Genomic DNA, 19,441 nt, shown 5'->3' on the forward strand with positions numbered 1-19,441 from the left:
GACATGAAGGAAACAGTCTTCTCTTGTTGCTCCCAGCAGCCAGCATTCAATGACATGCCAGCACTGAATCTGAGGTTAGAGCCATAATGACCAGACTCATTCTCCATGAATTTGTCAAATTTCCTTCTAAACCCATCTAGTTTACAGTAGCACATCTGAGTGATGATAAATATACGGGGTTACAGTAGACACAAGAGTAAATAGGAAAGTTTCTCTCTGTGTGTAAGGAGAGGGAGCTTCAGATGTGTAAAGCAGTTGCCATGAATCAGAGTGATGGAGCTGGTGTATCCTGCAGTTACCTGAACATTATACAGAGAATCAGTGGTCTCCCTCAGTCTTGCCCTGGTTAACTCTAGTTCTTTTTGTAGTATTTCCTGGGTTTCCTGAAGATTGGAGATGTGTCCTTCTGCAGTACCAAGGCCCTGTTCACTTTTTCTTACTAGATCTTGTAATCGACCCATCTACAAAAGGAGAGAAAAAAGTATTGATAGTTGTCACAGTGGCCGGAGCAGGCTACTTCAGAGTAACGACGCTACGCAGCTCTGCATTTTATTCTTTTATTGGTGCTGCGTATTTACAGTGCTGAAGTCATTGCTATTTACACGGAACGATGGGGTCATTACGTTGCAGAACCTCCGAATGGCTTTTGGCGCGTCTTTCCCCAACACAAAAGCCTTGGCAGACCCATCCTCTTTCCCCTCCTCTTTCTCCGTAATTCCGGAGTTGGGGGGATGGGTCTCCCCCCCTTATTTGCCCCTTCCTGTCCCACCTGGGACCCTGGCTCCGCTACCTTGCCTGAGCCTCGGACACGACTTCCTGCTTCCTCACTGGAATCGGAGCTCCCTCTGCTTTCCCCTGTGCTCGGGGATGGGCTTGAACTCAGGAGGGGAGGGACTTCGCGATATCCCCTGTCCCTCACAATAGTTTAACAATTTCAGATTAACTGAGCATGACATACTTTTGTGCATATTTCCCCCTATTTAAGTATAATCTTCATACAGGCAAAGCCAACCCCACTCATAATTTTATTGTTGTTGTTTAGTCGTTTAGTCGTGTCCGACTCTTCGTGACCCCATGGACCATAGCACGCCAGGCACTCCTGTCTTGCACTGCCTCCCGCAGTTTGGTCAAACTCATGTTCGTATTATTCACTACTATTAAAAAACAAACATACACCAAACATTTCAAACAAACACAAGTATCACAATTTCCTAAGATTTAGTCTTTTTAAAAAACAGGTTATAAAATACAATATTATAAATAAGAGAGGGCTGCCAAGAGCTACTGTAATTTCAAACATTGTTGGCAATTGCAAGGATATATCCCCTATATGCTTTATCCATTATGCACACCAGTATTCTGCAAGAATGTAGACAGCACTGCATCCAAGCACATACAATTTGTTGTTTGAAGTCTCATGGCCTTCACCCCATCAATATCTGGTAAGGAGACGAGCTTGAGTTTACGAGACTATGCCTGTATTTTGAAACATTTGCTGAAGGATTATATCAGTCAGGAGTTGCCAACCTTAATATTAAAGGTTTCTGCAACAGGATTTTGTAGAAGGCAATTCTTTTATAACTTTACTTTTACAAGGATTATCTCAAATAGAACTACATACATTTTTAACACTACATAGTGGACCTTTGTTATATATGCTAGCAGTGTGAACCTTCTTCAACAGCTGCCTGCAACTGGGAATGCATGAAGAAGATCCAATACAGATTACTTCCAAATATATCCGCATGAGATAGAATAGTATACATATTTTTGGTTAATATTCTCTTTTTTTGTATTTGTTTGCTTATGCATAAAAATCACCATAAAATTAAGCTTTCGATTCAGAACTACTGACAGTATCAATGAGGCTGAATGTGAGGAAAATGTAAATCAATTGTGTGAAAAAGGAAAAATTCTCCTTCAGTTTCAAGTTTGAAAATGAATAAGCCATGAAGTACATGTCTCCCTTAAGAGTCTTCAAAGCAAATAGTGAACCTAGAGAATGAGTAACTAACATGCGACTTTCCGAGGCAGAACTACTCATATTTTGCCTGACGGAAGCTCTGCATACCCGTATCCCTTCTTCCAGTGGCCTCATATACCCATCAATGTTCTTGAACATAAAAGGAATTTAATTAAACTTGAACTTTTACTCACTGTATTTTGAAAACTAGCTTGGTAAAGCTACCGGTAGCTTATTGTTTGTTACACAGGTAATCAATACCACCCTTTGAAAAGAGATGACTCATATACTGTTATTTGCCTTCCGCTCTGTATATATACATTTGCATATTCACTTCACCACCAGACTGTCCACCAGTCACCACTCCAACTTCAGATTCTATTTTCTAAGAAAAGTTGTTGAATAGGTGGACAGTCTGCAGACTCAGACATACACAGATACCGTCAGCTACATAAATTGCCTGGCTTTTTACCTGGGTATGCAGCAAGACTGAAATTGCAGCTGTGACTGAGAATCTCTGCCTAGATGTTGAAAAGGGAAATAGCATCCTTTTGATTCTTTGGCAACTTTTGATAAAATGTATAATTTGGACCAAGAATTGAGCACTTGGTCTTACATGATCGACATGGCTTTCGATTTTGTATTTCACAGCAGTACACCACACAGCATCAGAAATGGCTTTTGAGACTGGATATTTACAATTCAAATGAAAGGAATACAAAAACTCCCTAGGCATTTACATGCCTGAAGTAACTCTTTGGACCTTGATCTTGGCATCATTGTGAGCATCTCGAAGATTGCTCCCAAGTGACTGTACTTATGAAGGTACAGAAAATTAGACATACATTCATCACCTCTCCCTTAGAGGTTTTATTTACAGCAAAGCAGTATGTAAATGTTGTTAAATATAAATAAATAAATAAATAAATAAAATCTCCTGGGGAGCCTGCCTTTGGTGACCCATGGGATCCTATTCTACTCCCTTCTTGTTCAGTGCAAATGTGAGGTCACTTTGTTCTACAACAGTTTAGACGCTAAGAGCAGAATCGTATAAATGTCTACTCATAAGTTAAATAAATAGGACTTACAGTAGATGTGTAGAGGATTGCAGCATTAAGTAAGCAGCTTTTATTCTCAGCAGTCCCTAATCCATTTATAAGCTATTTATTAGTGTTTGCATGAAATAATGAATAATTTAATGAAATAGTTTTTAAATGAGAAATTGGCTTAATTGGCTTTTTCTGGATACTGAACCATTTGTGTGACAACTTATAAGCAACATTATTATCTGTAAAGCTGACAATTTAAAAATGTTAGTTTGCAACTCTGAAGCTGAGCGTATAAATACGTTTTTATGAAAAGGATCAATAGTTCAATCACAGTATTTTTAAAAGAGCAACTTAAGAATGCAATAAACAGGATACAATTTTCCTATTACTAATCAATACTGTAATGCCACCTGTATCAAGTTGTTTAAAATAAAAAGCCACCCCTCTTCAGGACTGTAAAATAGCATATTAAAAATGAATGTACAAATGCAAGTACAAATAAGAAATACTTAACAGAATGTTGCTCACAAGAAATATGGTCCTCAGACTGAAACAGGTTCTCTGCTGTATGAATACCTTTGTTCATATAAAAAAAGAAGCTATAATGCAGACATCCCCAAACTGCTGACCTTCAGTTGTTGTTGACTACAACTCCCAACATCCCTTACCGCTGGGCATGCTGGCTGGGGTTTGTGGGAGTTGTGAGTCCAACATCTGGAGGGCCCCAGATTGGGGAAAGCTGCTGCCATTGAACTTGGGCCAGGAAATCCAGTTTCAAATCCCCACAGCTACTTAGTGGTGGTCTTAGGATATTCAGGACACTAACTATCTTAATCTATAATAAATTGTAGGATTACTTTGAATGTAAAATGAGGAGAATCTATGTAAATTAACCTGAGCTCTTTAGAAGAAGGTTGGAGTATATATGCAACTACTAAGCAAAGCATCTGCATTTTTTTAAATGTTGGATTAGAGCAAGGTCAACGTAGCAAATTCTGCTTTCAACAGTAGCCACCAGATGCCTCTGGATTTTTACAAGTAGGGCATGGAGATGACAGTCTCCTCCCTGTTTGTCCCTAGTATTTGATATTCAGAGGTTTGCTGCCTTTGAATATGGAGATTTCATGTTTAGCTACCCATGGCTGTTGCTACTAATATAGTTATCCTTAATAAATGTGATTAAAGCAGTCTAGTGGTCATGACAGAAAATTCTAGCATTATCAGAGAAGAGAACAACCTTCCTTTTCTCTACACCATTCATGAAAGTCATGAATATAAGAACTATATATTTTAAAAATATCTTTAAAAAGCAAAATAGAACAGAGCAAATCTTAAACATACAGCTCTAAAACATTGACTAAAGAAAATATCAGTATTGGTTAAAAGTGGTCTAATGCACATGACAGTTAGCTGTTATGACTAAGCTGATTCTTGCCTCCTGATTGGATGAAGTCAGCTTGGTTGTCAGTTCTTCCCTCAGGTTTTCCAACTGCTGTCGAAGCTGATTCTTCTCGTCTTCAAAATGTATCTTCTCTTTTTCAAAGTGCTGCTCCAACTCCTTAAGAAAATGAAAAACAATAGAAATGCCTGTTTAGGTTCATTACATACTGAAGCAGGACTCATATTAGTCTGTTTTTCTAGTGTTCATGGTTATTCTATGTATTACTTATAAGACAAACAGAGAGACCTGTTGTTGACAAAAGTAATATTTAATAAAAGTGCTGGAAATGTTTCTCATTTTTCCCATTTTAATATGAGTCCAACATGCAGAAGAGACAGAATATTAGTAAATTTGTAACAACATCTGGACAAGTCCAAAATTAGGGTAATTCTAAACAATCAAAGGTTTGAGCCAAATATGCCATTTCATTGATGAGAGTTTTAGAAACTTCTAGTCTAATAAAAATATTTAATTTCAAAATGTTATTCTGAAATGAAACTACTGAAACACAAGGATTAAAAAATGTAAAAATTTAAGATGTCAGCTGAGGACTTTCATGAAAGTACTGGGACTGTCAGTTTAATATTAACTTGGCCTGTTGAAAACAATGAATCAAAAACAATTACTTCCCACAGTACATGCCCCCATCTCTCTCTCAAAAAAAGTATGGGACATCTTTAGCTAGGAAACAGTAATTCAAAAAACTAGCAAAGTTGCTACAGGGGAATTTGAGACTATTCTTGCCACCTTTAAAGAAGGGGTGGACAGCCTCTAGCCCACAGGTCAGACTTGGCCCGCCACAGGGTACAATTTGACCTGTGAGGCCATATCCTGAAAGCAACATCCACCCATTGACATCACTAATGGGTTGGGTTGGAGAACAGGGTTTTAAATCCTGCATTGGCTGCATGTTCTGTTGCTCAAGCAAAATTCCATGCACAGGGTTTCGGCTGATGACATTTGTTAGGTTAATCCTGGCTATTTCTCTTTACTGTATGGTATTCTAGGTCTAGTATGGAGATATACCAGGCATAGGGAAATTCGGCCCTCCAGATGTTTTGGGACTACAACTCCCATCATCCCTAGCTAACAGGACCAGTGGTCAGGGATGATGGGAGTTGCCTCCATGTATACACTTCCCATAATAGGTCCTCACCTATTACGGTACCTCAAAATGCATTTTATACACTTATTTTTTTTAAGTGTATAAACACTCAAAGCAGCTTACATCAACATCACAATTTAAACCAACTCATAGTGGTAATTCAAAGAAATGAATGGATGTATATGACGCCCACACTCTACCATACTGACACTTAGCTATGGTCGGGAGGACAGACACAAGTAAGCCCAAAGTAACCTAGGGAGCTGCACTGAGTCAGGCTGCTGGTCCACAATGTCAACAATGACTGGCAGTGACTCTCCAGGTTATCAGGCAGGGTTCTCTCATAGCCTTACCTAGAAATGCTGGGAGGTGAACCTGGATCTTCTGCATGCAAAGCTATGGCCCTTCCCCTCCCACCAGTGTTTGTATAACGTAACAAAACTGAATCAAGTAACTGATTCCTAATGGGTAGACCAGATACATATACTATACATGAACAAGAATATGATAATTTGCAACTAGCAGAAAATGTTCAGAAGGGAATGTTCAGAAGTTTTTGAATATTCCCAATCCTTAACTCTACATGCCCTTTCTATTGTTTTCTGCTAATTTACCTGACCTTCAATCAATGAAAGAGATACAAAAGAAAGAGACCTAGAAGTCTCTAAACAATGTTGTAAAAGATTGAGAAAGCAAATTCTTATCTTCTTACCTGTCTATTATTAGCCAATGAGAAATTGGAGAGAAAGGCTGCCCATTTTTATATAAGTGATATTAATATGCAGTCTCTTCTGCTATAAATAATTTGTGTAGCTGAAAAACTTGCTACATTCTTCCTCTTGCTTTTACAAGCCTCTTACTGCAAAATAACTGGAACTAAGGTATGCTATATACTTGGATTTTTAAACTCAAAATCTTTTTCATACAGCAAAACTAAGAACAGTCCTCATATTATAGTTCTCTTACCATTTGCAGTTTCTTTTTCTCCTTGTTAGCAGTACTATGTGCTGCCTCAAGAGCAGTATGATGTTTCCATGCCAACTCCTCCAAGGTCTTAGAATGAGCCTCATTTAATTGTGCAGCCTCCCCTTCCAGCCTGGCTTGCAGTTTTATCAGCTCCTTCTCATAATATTCTCGTTGTGTTTCCCTTGCTTCATTCACTTTCTGTTAATTCAAACAAACTTGAAATCATGACATCATCCATTTTTTTCCACTGTAATCTTTGTCCCCATGACCTTCAATTCTGCAACTCTACCACCATTCTGTCCCATACAAGATTCTACCCATATTCTCTTGGCAGCTGAAAACTCCACCTTTGCTGTAGTACTGGCAGTGTTTCAAGGACAGTGGGCCTAGAAATAAATCATTCTGGGTCAGGCCTTGACACCCCTCTCATAAAGACCAAAGAAGTAAGTTGGCCTTGGAGCAGAAATGTTTTCCCCTCCCATTAGTGTCAATAGAAAATGTTATTAAAAGGATAAACTGAGGGAGAGGGTACAGAAAAGATCCCCTCCCTCAAATTCCCAGTGTTCTGTGGCCAGTGTAGAGCAGTAGAGCTTAAGAAGTGGCTCCTCCACCACAGTATTTCTCCCTCCCACCCTCCACTTTAGGACTGTTGAATCGGAAGTTGTTCTTTTTGAAAAAGCATTACTTCTTTTACCTTCTCCAGTGCAAAAATTTGTTGCCTTTGTCTTTCATCTAGGCTTTGCGTTTTGCTTTGTAATAGATTTCTTTCATCTTCTAGCTGGGACAGTTTCTCCTTTAATCTAGATTTTTCTGATTCCAAATCCCTTATTGTAACTTCCTGGGTCATTTGTGTAGCCTGAAGCATTCCAATATGACCTATAAGAAAATAAAGTATGAATTTAGAATCAGACACACATCCAACCACAATTGTGTTAGAATGGCATTGACCATAGGCTGGGTTTAGATTATCCTATCTTGGTTTAAAAAGCATGAGTCTTTTGTTCACATGCTCTGTACCTGCACTGCTGCTTCCCTGTTCCTTTTTCATTATGTTGTGGTAATTCATAAAATCTTTAAGTATAGTTTCCCATTATGTCTCATCTGGGAAAATATGGTTACCAGGTTCAGAATAAGCCAGGATCTTAAAACCAAGGTTTGGAGTCGGCTGAATGTCCTTACCAAAGATGGAAACCACAGGTTATCAGTTTGGGTGTTAATTGCAAATTATGGTTTCCATGGACATCCAAGGATCAATTGCAACACACTGAGAAGGATGGAAGGACGGAAGGAAGGGGCTGCATGTGTGGGTGCAAGGCTTGTTCCTATCTAGTTTTATTAAGCTGATATGATTGCCCAAATGCAGCTAAGTGTTATTTATACCACAATCCTATATACCAGAGGTCACCAACCTAAGGCCCATGGGCCAGAAGTGGCCCGTCGAGGCCGTTTGACCAGCCCACAAACCGCCCCCGAACCGAGTTGCCTGCTCGTGCACTGCGCTAAACTGGCGCAGCGTGGCACGGGGACTCACTTCTGTGGCTCCAGAAATCGCGTCTGCACATGCATAGACGCTGGAAATAACATCTGCGAAGACGCTGAAAATTGTGGACGTGCATGCTCATGCACATGAGTGATCCGGCCCACGGAAGAATCTTCGCTGGATCGATCCAGCCCAGGCAAGATAAACCTTGCTGACCCCTGCTATATACATTTACTCCTATATAAGACCAATTGAATGTAGCATGAAAGATTATGCCATAATAAATGTGTAAGTTTTCAAATTGTCACAAGGTTCAGTTGCTTTTGCTGCAAGAGGTACCCCTTTGGAAATTATATAAGATAATTAATAGAGAATACAAGACTTCACACTGAGTGTTTTGGAGTCTCTCAGTATGTATGTTTGCATTATATAGTCAAGACTTTAACATTGATGTTTTCCACAGTATTTCACATATATGCTATAAAGTTCAAAATTTAAGACAGCAGGGTAAGGAAGCTCTGGCCCGCAGGCCAAATTAGACACATGAGGCCATTTTCCCCAAACCACACATATCTGCTGTACACCTGACATAATATGTGACATCAAGTATGGGGCAGGTAAAAGCTGTAAAGAACAACTGGGAACTTAAAGTGTGCTCCCAATTGTTCCTTGGTAAGCAGCACTCCTTGACAGTGCCAATCAGCTGATTGGTGCTGATGGATAACTTATCTGAAGTTGTCACCCAATGTCATAATGATATCAGGGGACTGATAGCTGGGCAGCCCTGCCTACTTGTTGTAGTGATTTGCGGGTTGGTGGGAGAAGTGAGAAACTGCCTGGCCTGGGCTGCTACATTCCCACCACTCTTGATTTAAGAAAAGTCTAGCAACAACAAAAGAGTTATACTATAAGCTTTTCAATTCATCAGCCTGCACTTTAAAGGTTATAAAGGCTTTGTATAAAACATGCTTTTTGCATTAAACTACTAAACAAAAACGTTCTGAAAACATTAAGGTAGATGACATACAAAGCACATAAAAACATAGGCACACATACTGGCTTTTAGTACTAGGTCTGTGGCCTGTTGCTGTAAGCGTTCTCTAGCAGCTGCTAGTTCACTTTCAACCTCTTTGTGTTTGCTTAACAATGACGTTTCCTCATCTTTGACATCATCCAACTGTTTTTGAAGAGCCTAAGAGAAGAGAAAATCATATTAAAAGGACAAAGTAATGTTTTTAAATGGGACAACTATGAATGAAATTTACCAATTTATAAAACAAAGACTGCTAGCAACTTTCTTGCCTGGACATTCTTGCAGTGCTTTAGTCACATAAGTCTGTGAGCCTCTTGCATACAAGATTGATGTACCAATGTGTCTAATAATTAATTCCCCCCGGCAAACATTTGCAGCTGTTCTAGTTAAATGTGTACATTTTATGGGACACTGTTCAAAGTAATAGCACTGTTAACAGAAAATTAATTGGTGAACAGTGAGTGCATTCTTTCCACAAAACGGATTGGATCTAAGAACCATGACTAGAAGGAGAAACAGCTAATAGTACTGTTCTGCAAAAGCTTGTTCAAGAGTTCACAAAGTACTCTAACAGATACTTTCTACAGCAGTTCTCATGCTTCTGTTTCTCCAAAATATTGCAATAGCTCTTGCACAAATGGAAGAATATTACTGTAGTTTCACTTTTCTTGTACAGCACTTTACAACAAGGTATAAAACAGCCCCTCCATGGGAAGTTATTTATTTATTTATTTATTTATTTATTTATTTATTTATTTATTGCACTTATATCCCACCTTCTTTCCTCCAAACTCAAGGTGGTGTACACAGTTCTCCTCCTCCCCATTTTATACTCACAATGACCCTGTGATGTGGGTTAGGCTGAGCGTTAGTGACTGGCCCAAGTGAGCTTCATTGTTGACTGGGTCTTTGAACTCTGGTCTCCCAGATCCTAGTCTGACATTCTGACCACTACCGACTTATGCAGAAGGTACATTTAGATCTACCCCAATCAACGCAGAAAACAATGCAATGTTAAATGTAATCCTTTCCTTTTACATTTGATGTGGCTGGGTGGGTATACAGGCCCACAAGCCTCACACTCCATGATGAAAACAACACGCAGACACACGCGCACACACACGCACACACACACATATGGAAGCAAACAAAAATACTAAAACAGCAACATGACAATCACGTTGATAATAAGATATTATAAAAAATAGAAGATATTTTTCTGAATGGAAAGAAGCCAATCAGGCTTCCATCATCAGGAAGGCTGTGTTCTAAGTACCCATCAAGCACACCTCAGGTGATGCATTTTTAAATTATATGGCCATTCAGATAAGTCAGAATAAATGTTCCAGTAATAGTATAGACATGTTGGCATTCTGCCCTGACAGAAAAAAATGCAACTTAATTAGAATACCGTGTTTCTCATATTATAAGTCATGTCTTATATTAATTTTTTCTTCAAAAAAACACGACATGGCTTATTTTTGAGGGATGTCTTATTTTTTAATAAAGTGCACGCGGGCGCTGTTTGCCGGGCTTGTCAAGCCCAGCAAACAGCGCCCGCCGATCTTCGGTGACAGGCGGGGGTGGGCGGAGAGCGGAGAACGATCTCCGCTTCCCCCCCACCCCCGCCTGTCACACAGCACAGGTCGGCGGGCGCTGTTTGCCGGGCTTGTCAAGCCCAGCTAGGAGCGCCCGCCGATCTTCGGTGACAGGCGGGGATGGGGGGAGAGCGGAGAACGATCTCCGCTTCCCCCCACCCCCGCCTGTCACACAGCAAAGGTCGGCGGGCGCTGTTTGCCGGGCTTGTCAAGCCCAGCTAGGAGCGCCCGCCGATCTTCGGTGACAGGCGGGGATGGGGGGAGAGCGGAGAACGATCTCCGCTTCTCCCCCACCCCCGCCTGTCACACAGCACAGGGCCGAAGATCGGCGGGCGCTGTTTGCCGGGCTTGTCAAGCCCAGCAAGGAGCGCCCGCCGATCTTTGGTGACAGGCGGGGGTGGGGGGAGAGCGGAGAACGATCTCCGCTTCTCCCCCACCCCCGCCTGTCACACAGCACAGGGCCGAAGATCGGCGGGCGCTGTTTGCCGGGCTTGTCAAGCCCAGCAAACAGCGCCCGCCGATCTTTGGTGACAGGCGGGGGTGGGGGGAGAGCGGAGCACGATCTCCACTTCCCCCCACCCCGCCCATCATACAGCACAGGGCCGAAGATCGGCGGGCGCTGTTTGCCGGGCTTGTCAAGCCCAGCAAACAGCGCCCGCCGATCTTCGGTGACAGGCGGGGGTGGGCGGAGAGCGGAGAACGATCTCCGCTTCCCCCCCACCCCCGCCTGTCACACAGCACAGGTCGGCGGGCGCTGTTTGCCGGGCTTGTCAAGCCCAGCTAGGAGCGCCCGCCGATCTTCGGTGACAGGCGGGGATGGGGGGAGAGCGGAGAACGATCTCCGCTTCTCCCCCACCCCCGCCTGTCACACAGCACAGGGCCGAAGATCGGCGGGCGCTGTTTGCCGGGCTTGTCAAGCCCAGCAAGGAGCGCCCGCCGATCTTTGGTGACAGGCGGGGGTGGGGGGAGAGCGGAGCACGATCTCCGCTTCCCCCCCCCACCCCCGCCTGTCACACAGGACAGGTCGGAAGATCGGCGGGCGCTGTTTGCCGGGCTTGTCAAGCCCAGCAAGGAGCGCCCGCCGATCTTCGGTGACAGGCGGGGGTGGGGGGAGAGCGGAGAACGATCTCCGCTTCCCCCCCACCCCCGCCTGTCACACAGCACAGGTCGGCGGGCGCTGTTTGCCGGGCTTGTCAAGCCCAGCTAGGAGCGCCCGCCGATCTTCGGTGACAGGCGGGGGTGGGGGGAGAGCGGAGAACGATCTCCGCTTCTCCCCCACCCCCGCCTGTCACACAGCACAGGGCCGAAGATCGGCGGGCGCTGTTTGCCGGGCTTGTCAAGCCCAGCAAACAGCGCCCGCCGATCTTTGGTGACAGGCGGGGGTGGGGGGAGAGCGGAGAACGATCTCCGCTTCCCCCCCACCCCCGCCTGTCACACAGGACAGGTCCGAAGATCGGCGGGCGCTGTTTGCCGGGCTTGTCAAGCCCAGCAAGGAGCGCCCGCCGATCTTCGGTGACAGGCGGGGGTGGGGGGAGAGCGGAGCACGATCTCCGCTTCCCCCCACCCCCGCCCGTCATACAGCACAGGGCCGAAGATCGGCGGGCGCTGTTTGCCGGGCTTGTCAAGCCCAGCAAGGAGCGCCCGCCGATCTTTGGTGACAGGCGGGGGTGGGGGGAGAGCGGAGCACGATCTCCGCTTCCCCCCCCACCCCCGCCTGTCACACAGGACAGGTCCGAAGATCGGCGGGCGCTGTTTGCCGGGCTTGTCAAGCCCAGCAAGGAGCGCCCGCCGATCTTCGGTGACAGGCGGGGGTGGGGGGAGAGCGGAGCACGATCTCCGCTTCCCCCCACCCCCGCCCGTCATACAGCACAGGGCCGAAGATCGGCGGGCGCTGTTTGCCGGGCTTGTCAAGCCCAGCAAGGAGCGCCCGCCGATCTTTGGTGACAGGCGGGGGTGGGGGGAGAGCGGAGCACGATCTCCGCTTCCCCCCACCCCCGCCCGTCATACAGCACAGGGCCGAAGATCGGCGGGCGCTGTTTGCCGGGCTTGTCAAGCCCAGCAAGGAGCGCCCGCCGATCTTTGGTGACAGGCGGGGGTGGGGGGAGAGCGGAGCACGATCTCCGCTTCCCCACCCACCCCCGCCTGTCACACAGGACAGGTCCGAAGATCGGCGGGCGCTGTTTGCCGGGCTTGTCAAGCCCAGCAAGGAGCGCCCGCCGATCTTTGGTGACAGGCGGGGGTGGGGGGAGAGCGGAGAACGATCTCCGCTTCCCCCCCCCGCCTGTCACACAGGACAGGTCCGAAGATCGGCGGGCGCTGTTTGCCGGGCTTGTCAAGCCCAGCAAACAGCGCCCGCCGATCTTTGGTGACAGGCGGGGGTGGGGGGAGAGCGGAGAACGATCTCCGCTTCCCCCCACCCCCGCCTGTCACACAGGACAGGTCCGAAGATCGGCGGGCGCTGTTTGCCGGGCTTGTCAAGCCCAGCAAACAGCGCCCGCCGATCTTCGGTGACAGGCGGGGGTGGGGGGAGAGCGGAGCATGATCTCCGCTTCCCCCCCCACCCCCGCCTGTCACACAGGACAGGTCCGAAGATCGGCGGGCGCTGTTTCCCGGGCTTGTCAAGCCCAGCAAGGAGCGCCCGCCGATCTTCGGCTCTGTCCCCCGATGCGCGACGGCTCGGGGAAGCAGGCAGGGAGCTCCTGCTGGGTCCCGCGCCTTCGCCTCTCGCTCGGTCGGGGCTACACGACATGGCTTATTTTCGGGGTATGTCTTATTTTTCACTAACCCTTAGAAATCCTGTCATGGCTTATTTTTTGGGGATGCCTTAAAATATGAGAAACACGGTAACATATTAAGTTCTCATTACAAAAATGAACTTTATTAAAGAAAATATGCCAATTTAAAAAGCAGCTTACAAGGAAAAAGGCATGACTAAGCTATGTGTGACTGAGTGCAAATCAGTGTTATGTATTATGCATACTCAATATATAATTTTTATCCCTTTTTCAAGCCTTAAAGCTATGTTAGATGACAGTCAAAGAAAATTGATAAGTGCTTAAAGTGCACAGAGACAGAAAACTGAAAATGCCATTGTACTAAATATTAATGACTGCATTATTTAGGACAATATATATCAAATTTGCAGGAAGAATGGCAAGAAGAACCACTTCTTAGTCTTCGGGGCTGGGGGAGGTAAGTAAATCAACATTTAAGACACATGTATTTAGTCCAATGCAGAATAAAAGCAGGACAATTGGCTAAGAACTGTCAAGTGATAACTAATTAGAAAAAGATGTTCAAGAACTATTAGAGTTCCTGACTACACCACAGAAGTGATATTTCAGTGAGGCAGCCTACATATAATGAAAATAAGAAAGCTAGAATACAAATTTAAGTTTTGAGGTAAGGATAGAAGAGGTTTTAGTAACTTTTAGTCACAAGCAGCAAAATCCACCAAAGTTCCATAATCCATCATTGGAACCAAATTGGTTAAACTGCAAAAAAGTTAATATTAATATTCCTCACTAGGGTAAATTTATATACCACCCTTCATGCATAGATTGGTTCACAAGATAAAAACACTATATTCATAATAAAAACAAGAACAAAACTCAAACAAAACAATAACTCTCCTCCCCCTATCCGCTTCTTAGTTACACTTCAAAATACAGTGGTATCTTGGTTTAAGAACAGCTTAGTTTATGAACAACTTGGATTAAGAACGCTGCAAACCCAGAAGTAAGTGTTTTGGTTTGTGAACTTTGCCTTGGAAGCAGAACATGATCCGCTTCCTGTTGAGTCTGTTCCATTTGTAAATTGAGTCCCCCGCTGCTATGGGAAAGCACGCCTTGGTTTAAGAATGCTTTGGTTTAAGAACGGACTTCTGGAACAGATTACGTTCATAAACCAAGGTACCACTGTAACCACACCATCCCAGGAGAGTAACTCTTTTGGCATCCATGAACACCTCCCTTGTTCTCATATAAAAGGTAAAGGTAAAGGACCCCTGGATGGTTACGGTAAGCCCAGTCAAAGACAACTATGGGGTTGTGGTGCTCATCTCCCTTCAGACCAAGGGAGCCGGAGTTGGTCCACAGACAGCTTTCTGAGTCATGTGGCCAGCATGACCAAACCACTTCTGAAACAATGGAACACTGTGTTGGAAACCAGAGTGCACAGAAACACCGTTTACCTTCCCGCCACAGTGGTACCTATTAATCCACTTGCACTGTTGTGCTTTTGAACTGCTAGGTTACCAGTAGCTGGGGCAGAGCAATGGGAGCTCACTCTGTCGCACAGATTAGAACCACTGACCTTCCAATCAGCAAGCCCAAGAGGCTCAGTGGTTTAGACCACAGTGCCAACTGCTCCCTTTTGTTCTCTTATAATGGCAATGGCGCCCACCTGTGAGATGCTGGAACTGAGTTCTGGTGAGTTCAAGCTGAAAAAAAGTCCTGGGTCTGGGGACCCCCTGAAATGGTGTCCAAAGTGAAGCTGGTGGCTTCAAGCTGAGGCTGGGAAATTGGTGGGGTGGTATCCAGTGCTCCCATTCCGGCAGTGCAAGAGATGTGTGCTGGTTGAACAGAACTTGTTATTCCTCCTCTCCCCTGCACTCCCCCACCCTCAAAATAAGCTTTGGAGGATTAGGAGACCCTCCAGAGAAGATTTGGGGAGCATGGGGAGGAGGAGGAGAAACATCAACTCCACTGGCACTGCTTTGGATACAACCCCAAATTTATTGCATCAATATAAGTGCCATCTGCTTGCCCAAGGGGTCCCTGGATCAAAGCCACCAATTTTAACTGTTAATTACTTCATGTTGTCATTTGCTTTCACTGTTAGAAGAAAATCTACTGCAGTTTCACCTGGAAAAACTGTATCATAGCTTTGGATATAAACTTGAACAAATGCCATCTTTAAATTTTTCACCCTCTAAATCTACTGTAAGATGAGGAAGGCAATGTGTCTCTGCAGCTAGCACAGCAACAGGCCCTTCAGCAATCTAAAGTCCCAAAGGCAGGAGGAAGGAATATCCATCCTCAAAAACCATCAATATGGCAAAGCAGAAAATAGAATGACTGGATCCTTTATATCAGGAATGGCCAACTGGTGCTCCTTTAGTAGGAGTCATCCTGCTGTTTGCTTCAACCTGTCCCCATCTCAGCATGTGGTGATATATAGCCACACCGGCAGCATATCTCTTCTTTCTAGTATCCAAAAATGCAAGAAGGGCTTTTACTCTCGCCAGAAGCTCGGCTTTGCCGGTCCTGGAAGGATCCTTTTAAAAAGCCCCATATGCTCAGAGAATTTGTGCCTGTTCATTGGGGGAGATAGGAAGTCCAGAGCACTTATTTTTTAGATGTCCCTTTTATGAAGAGGTACATAGTGAGACCATTGATCCCCTGCTGGTGAGGCTTGCCGACCTCCCGGAAAAGCAAAAATTCGATCTTCTCCTGTTAGGCAAAGATCAAAAGATGACCCGGATGGTTGCCAGATTCTGTGTACAGATCTGTAGGTTTAGACCACCCCCCGAACCAAACTAGTTCTTCCAGAAAATCCACAAACTTGGTCCCTCGGGTGATATTGGGTCATGTCTCTGTGGTAACTTATCTCAAAGTTTTTAGTGTCTATACGCTTATCGCATTTATAAATTTTAAATTAACTGTTGTTCAATGTTTTAAATGTTTGCGTTCCTTCTGGGATTGTACCCCCAAGTGTGTTTTATATGCTGGTCTCTCATCATAACAAATTATCTATCTACGGTATATACTTTTGTGTAGAAAGAAGTAAAAACTGTTAGCTAAACTTCATGCACACATAAATTATTTCCTTGCATATTCAATATATGGAACACCCAGTAGAGCACACTATCCCTTAACTATACACAGCAGCATTGTAATGCTCTTCACTACGTGTAACCACTTTGTGTTGAGGAAAAGCTCAGCATCTGAGTCTCTGAGATCCAGTATGCAAGAAGTCATTTATCATGAATATAGGAAAGATGTGAAGCAGCCAAGTGGTAGTGACAAAGACTTGAAACGTCATAATCAACATACAAATGGTGAACCATCATTACTTCTTACAGATTACATTACTTTTGTTCTAAACAAATAATGTAACAATTCTCAATTTACCTGCACATTGTTTTCTGCTGTGCTGAGTGCTACTTGAAGTTTCTGACATTTTTCTCGTAGACCACCTGCTTCATCCTGTACCATCTGCAATTCAGTCTTAAGCTTACCCAGGTTTTTTCGTAAAACAGATTCTTGGCTTTGAAACTCCTTTCTTAGTTCTATTTCCTTCTCTTTGCAGGTTTTCAGGCTTTCAGCTGTAAACAGCTGCGACCTTTTCATAGTATCAAGTTCATGCTCATAGAAAGATTGAGCTTTGCTGAGTTTACCTTCATAGTCCTCAATTAGCTTTTTTCTTTCCACTCTTAGCTCTTCAACTTTGGCATTCAGTTCTTCCACATCCCGCCTGTGTAATTCTTCTAACTTTTCCTGTCCCTTATTTAAAGTAGCATTCTGGTTCTGATGGGTCTTTATAAGTTCCTGAACCTCAAGTCTATGCGCAGCTCTTAGTTCTTCAAGAGATGAACGTTTATCCTTTTCCAACTGTACTTGCAATTGTATAAAACTCCGCAACCTCTCCTCAAACTTCTTTCTAATTTCTTCTACTTCCCGTGACATAGTAACTACACGCTGAACATGCTGAGCTTCTGCACAAAGTTGCATATCCTCAACTCTGTCTTTATATGCTTCAAACTCAGTTAAAGCTTGATGCTTCATCTTTTTATGATCTTCCAATGACTCTTCTAAAACCTGGATTTTTCTTTTGAGATCCATTTCCTCAGAAACTTTACTCTTATACTGCAGAATCTTTTCTCTGGTTTCTGCAATAATTTGTTGGATTTCTTCTTCATGAGCATCTTTGAGGGCTTGAATAGCAGCCTCATGTTCATCATTCTTTGTGTTCAAAGCATATATTACCTGCACAAATACACATATAAAAGATTACTTTCTTACTCAGAAAAAAGAATTTCAAAATAATCTGACAGGATACTTTGTGGCATGGTACCGAATGCCACATGTCATTAAAAGTGATGTTTTAACATGCTATTCAAATGACAGCAAGTACAAAGAATATATTAATATTAAAGAATAAGTACATTACGTTAGCAAAAGCAAAAAAGGCTTGACTTTTTGTGATAAAGGTAAGCAGGAATGCTAGCAAAACATTTTGAAACTAAACAATACCTATCAATTATGTTTACAAATTTCATTACTGTATATGTCTTTGTTTAGCTAAAATATACACATATGGAACATCTCTCTTCCTCTGAGCCTACTTGTCCCTTAATATCAAGCAGAGAGACCTTTCTATATATATATCAGACTTTTAACATAGACAAAGATTGCTTTGATATGGTAAGAAACACAAACACAGCTGGGCCACTCATGATGCAAGCCTCCCCCAAAGAGATATTAAGAACAATTTCATTTCTGATAGGCAACTTTTTTCCACCTCACTTCAGTTCTTACACATTAGCCTGCAGGAAAGAAAATACTCCAAGTATTTTTCCCCTCAACCCTAACAAAAAGGAACGATAAAAGCATGCACTGTATAATTTAACAACCTTGAGTAGTCTAGCCATTACCAAGAAGAAGAAGAAGAAGAAGAAGAAGAAGAAGAAATAAAATGGAAGACATTTCTTATCGGAGGCTGTGCTCCTCAATGCCCTTTCTTCATGAAATCCCTGGTTTATTTCAGAAGCACTGGAACATTTATTTAAATAATGCAACTGTTAATTTATGAAAAACCTGCCTCACAGCCTTTCCTTGCTAAGCCTACACTGTGCCTTCCCACCAAACACCAAGGTTGCAGAACGAGCCAGTGGCTTCAAGTTTCTAGCTTTCCGAACTGGGCCTGGAAGTAGTCCACAGTCCAACTTCTTACCAATATACTTTGAGCTGTGTGAAACCTGAACAGGCACTGCTTTGCCTTGCTACCCATCCTTTGAGGCATTAATCTTAGAGACTTAAAACTTAAGGGAAATGAGTGACCAAATACACACATCAGAGGTAGCAATCCTCCAATTTCCCATGGCTGACCGGTACAATGATCGTCAGATTCATGGCTGACCATTATGTCATGAAGATATACATTTCAATGCTAAGGTATAGGATGAAAAGTAATATGTAAAGTTTAAACAAAGGAGGGAAATGTTGCTAGTGTATATAATTATAATGTATTTAAAACTTCTAAAAGGTTTTAATTTTGTGAACAACATTAGGAGGGGTTGTACTATAAAAGGCAGGCTAAAAATCCACGCATGAATCTAGACACAAACATAGCACAGTACTTGTACTATATTTTAATTGGTTTTAAGCTGTCCTGTTCATTTCACAGTAGCTTAACATTATTTGTATAAATTCATATTTTGCACATAAACTCACATGACTTTAGGTAGAATTACTATGTGCAACATTAGAAACTATTAGCAGAGGTTATCTACTCTTTTACTGGATTCATATCCCACTCTATCCCAGGGGCTCAGACCAATTTAGGTAAAGGTAAAGGTACCCCATACTGTTAGGTCCAGTCGTGGACGACTCTGGGGTTGCGCGCTCATCTTGCTCTATAGGCCGAGGGAGCCGGCATTTGTCTGCAGACAGCTTTCGGGTCATGTGGCCAGCATGACTAAGCCGCTTCTGTCGAACCAGAGCAGCGCACGGAAACACCGTTTACCCTCCCTTCGTAGCGGTACCTATTTATCTACTTGCACTTGACGTGCTTTTGAACTGCT

The 19,441-nt window shown here is 43.6% G+C and overlaps 1 protein-coding gene across 6 annotated transcripts in view; it reads right to left on the bottom strand.

Annotated features, from left to right (window-relative positions):
- The window catches only part of FAM184A (family with sequence similarity 184 member A), a 68,529-nt gene that overhangs the window by 28,561 nt on the left and 20,527 nt on the right, over nucleotides 1–19,441 (bottom strand). For all 6 annotated transcript variants that reach the window (XR_015948949.1, XR_009557336.2, XM_088666055.1 and 3 more), the window contains exons 2-7: nucleotides 16,770–17,624; nucleotides 9,061–9,196; nucleotides 7,219–7,400; nucleotides 6,525–6,722; nucleotides 4,448–4,570; nucleotides 300–461 (exon numbers count right to left, since the gene is read on the bottom strand). Coding sequence is in view for 4 of the 6 variants with exons in the window: in XM_088666055.1 (XP_088522181.1) it covers nucleotides 300–461; nucleotides 4,448–4,570; nucleotides 6,525–6,722; nucleotides 7,219–7,400; nucleotides 9,061–9,196; nucleotides 16,770–17,624 (1,656 nt within the window). In the remaining 2 variants the exon portion in view is untranslated. The remainder of the gene's footprint in view (nucleotides 1–299; nucleotides 462–4,447; nucleotides 4,571–6,524; nucleotides 6,723–7,218; nucleotides 7,401–9,060; nucleotides 9,197–16,769; nucleotides 17,625–19,441) is intronic.

Source organism: Zootoca vivipara, chromosome 3, assembly GCF_965207765.1.
Source record: "Zootoca vivipara chromosome 3, rZooViv2.hap1.1, whole genome shotgun sequence".
Classification (NCBI taxonomy): domain Eukaryota; kingdom Metazoa; phylum Chordata; class Lepidosauria; order Squamata; family Lacertidae; genus Zootoca; species Zootoca vivipara.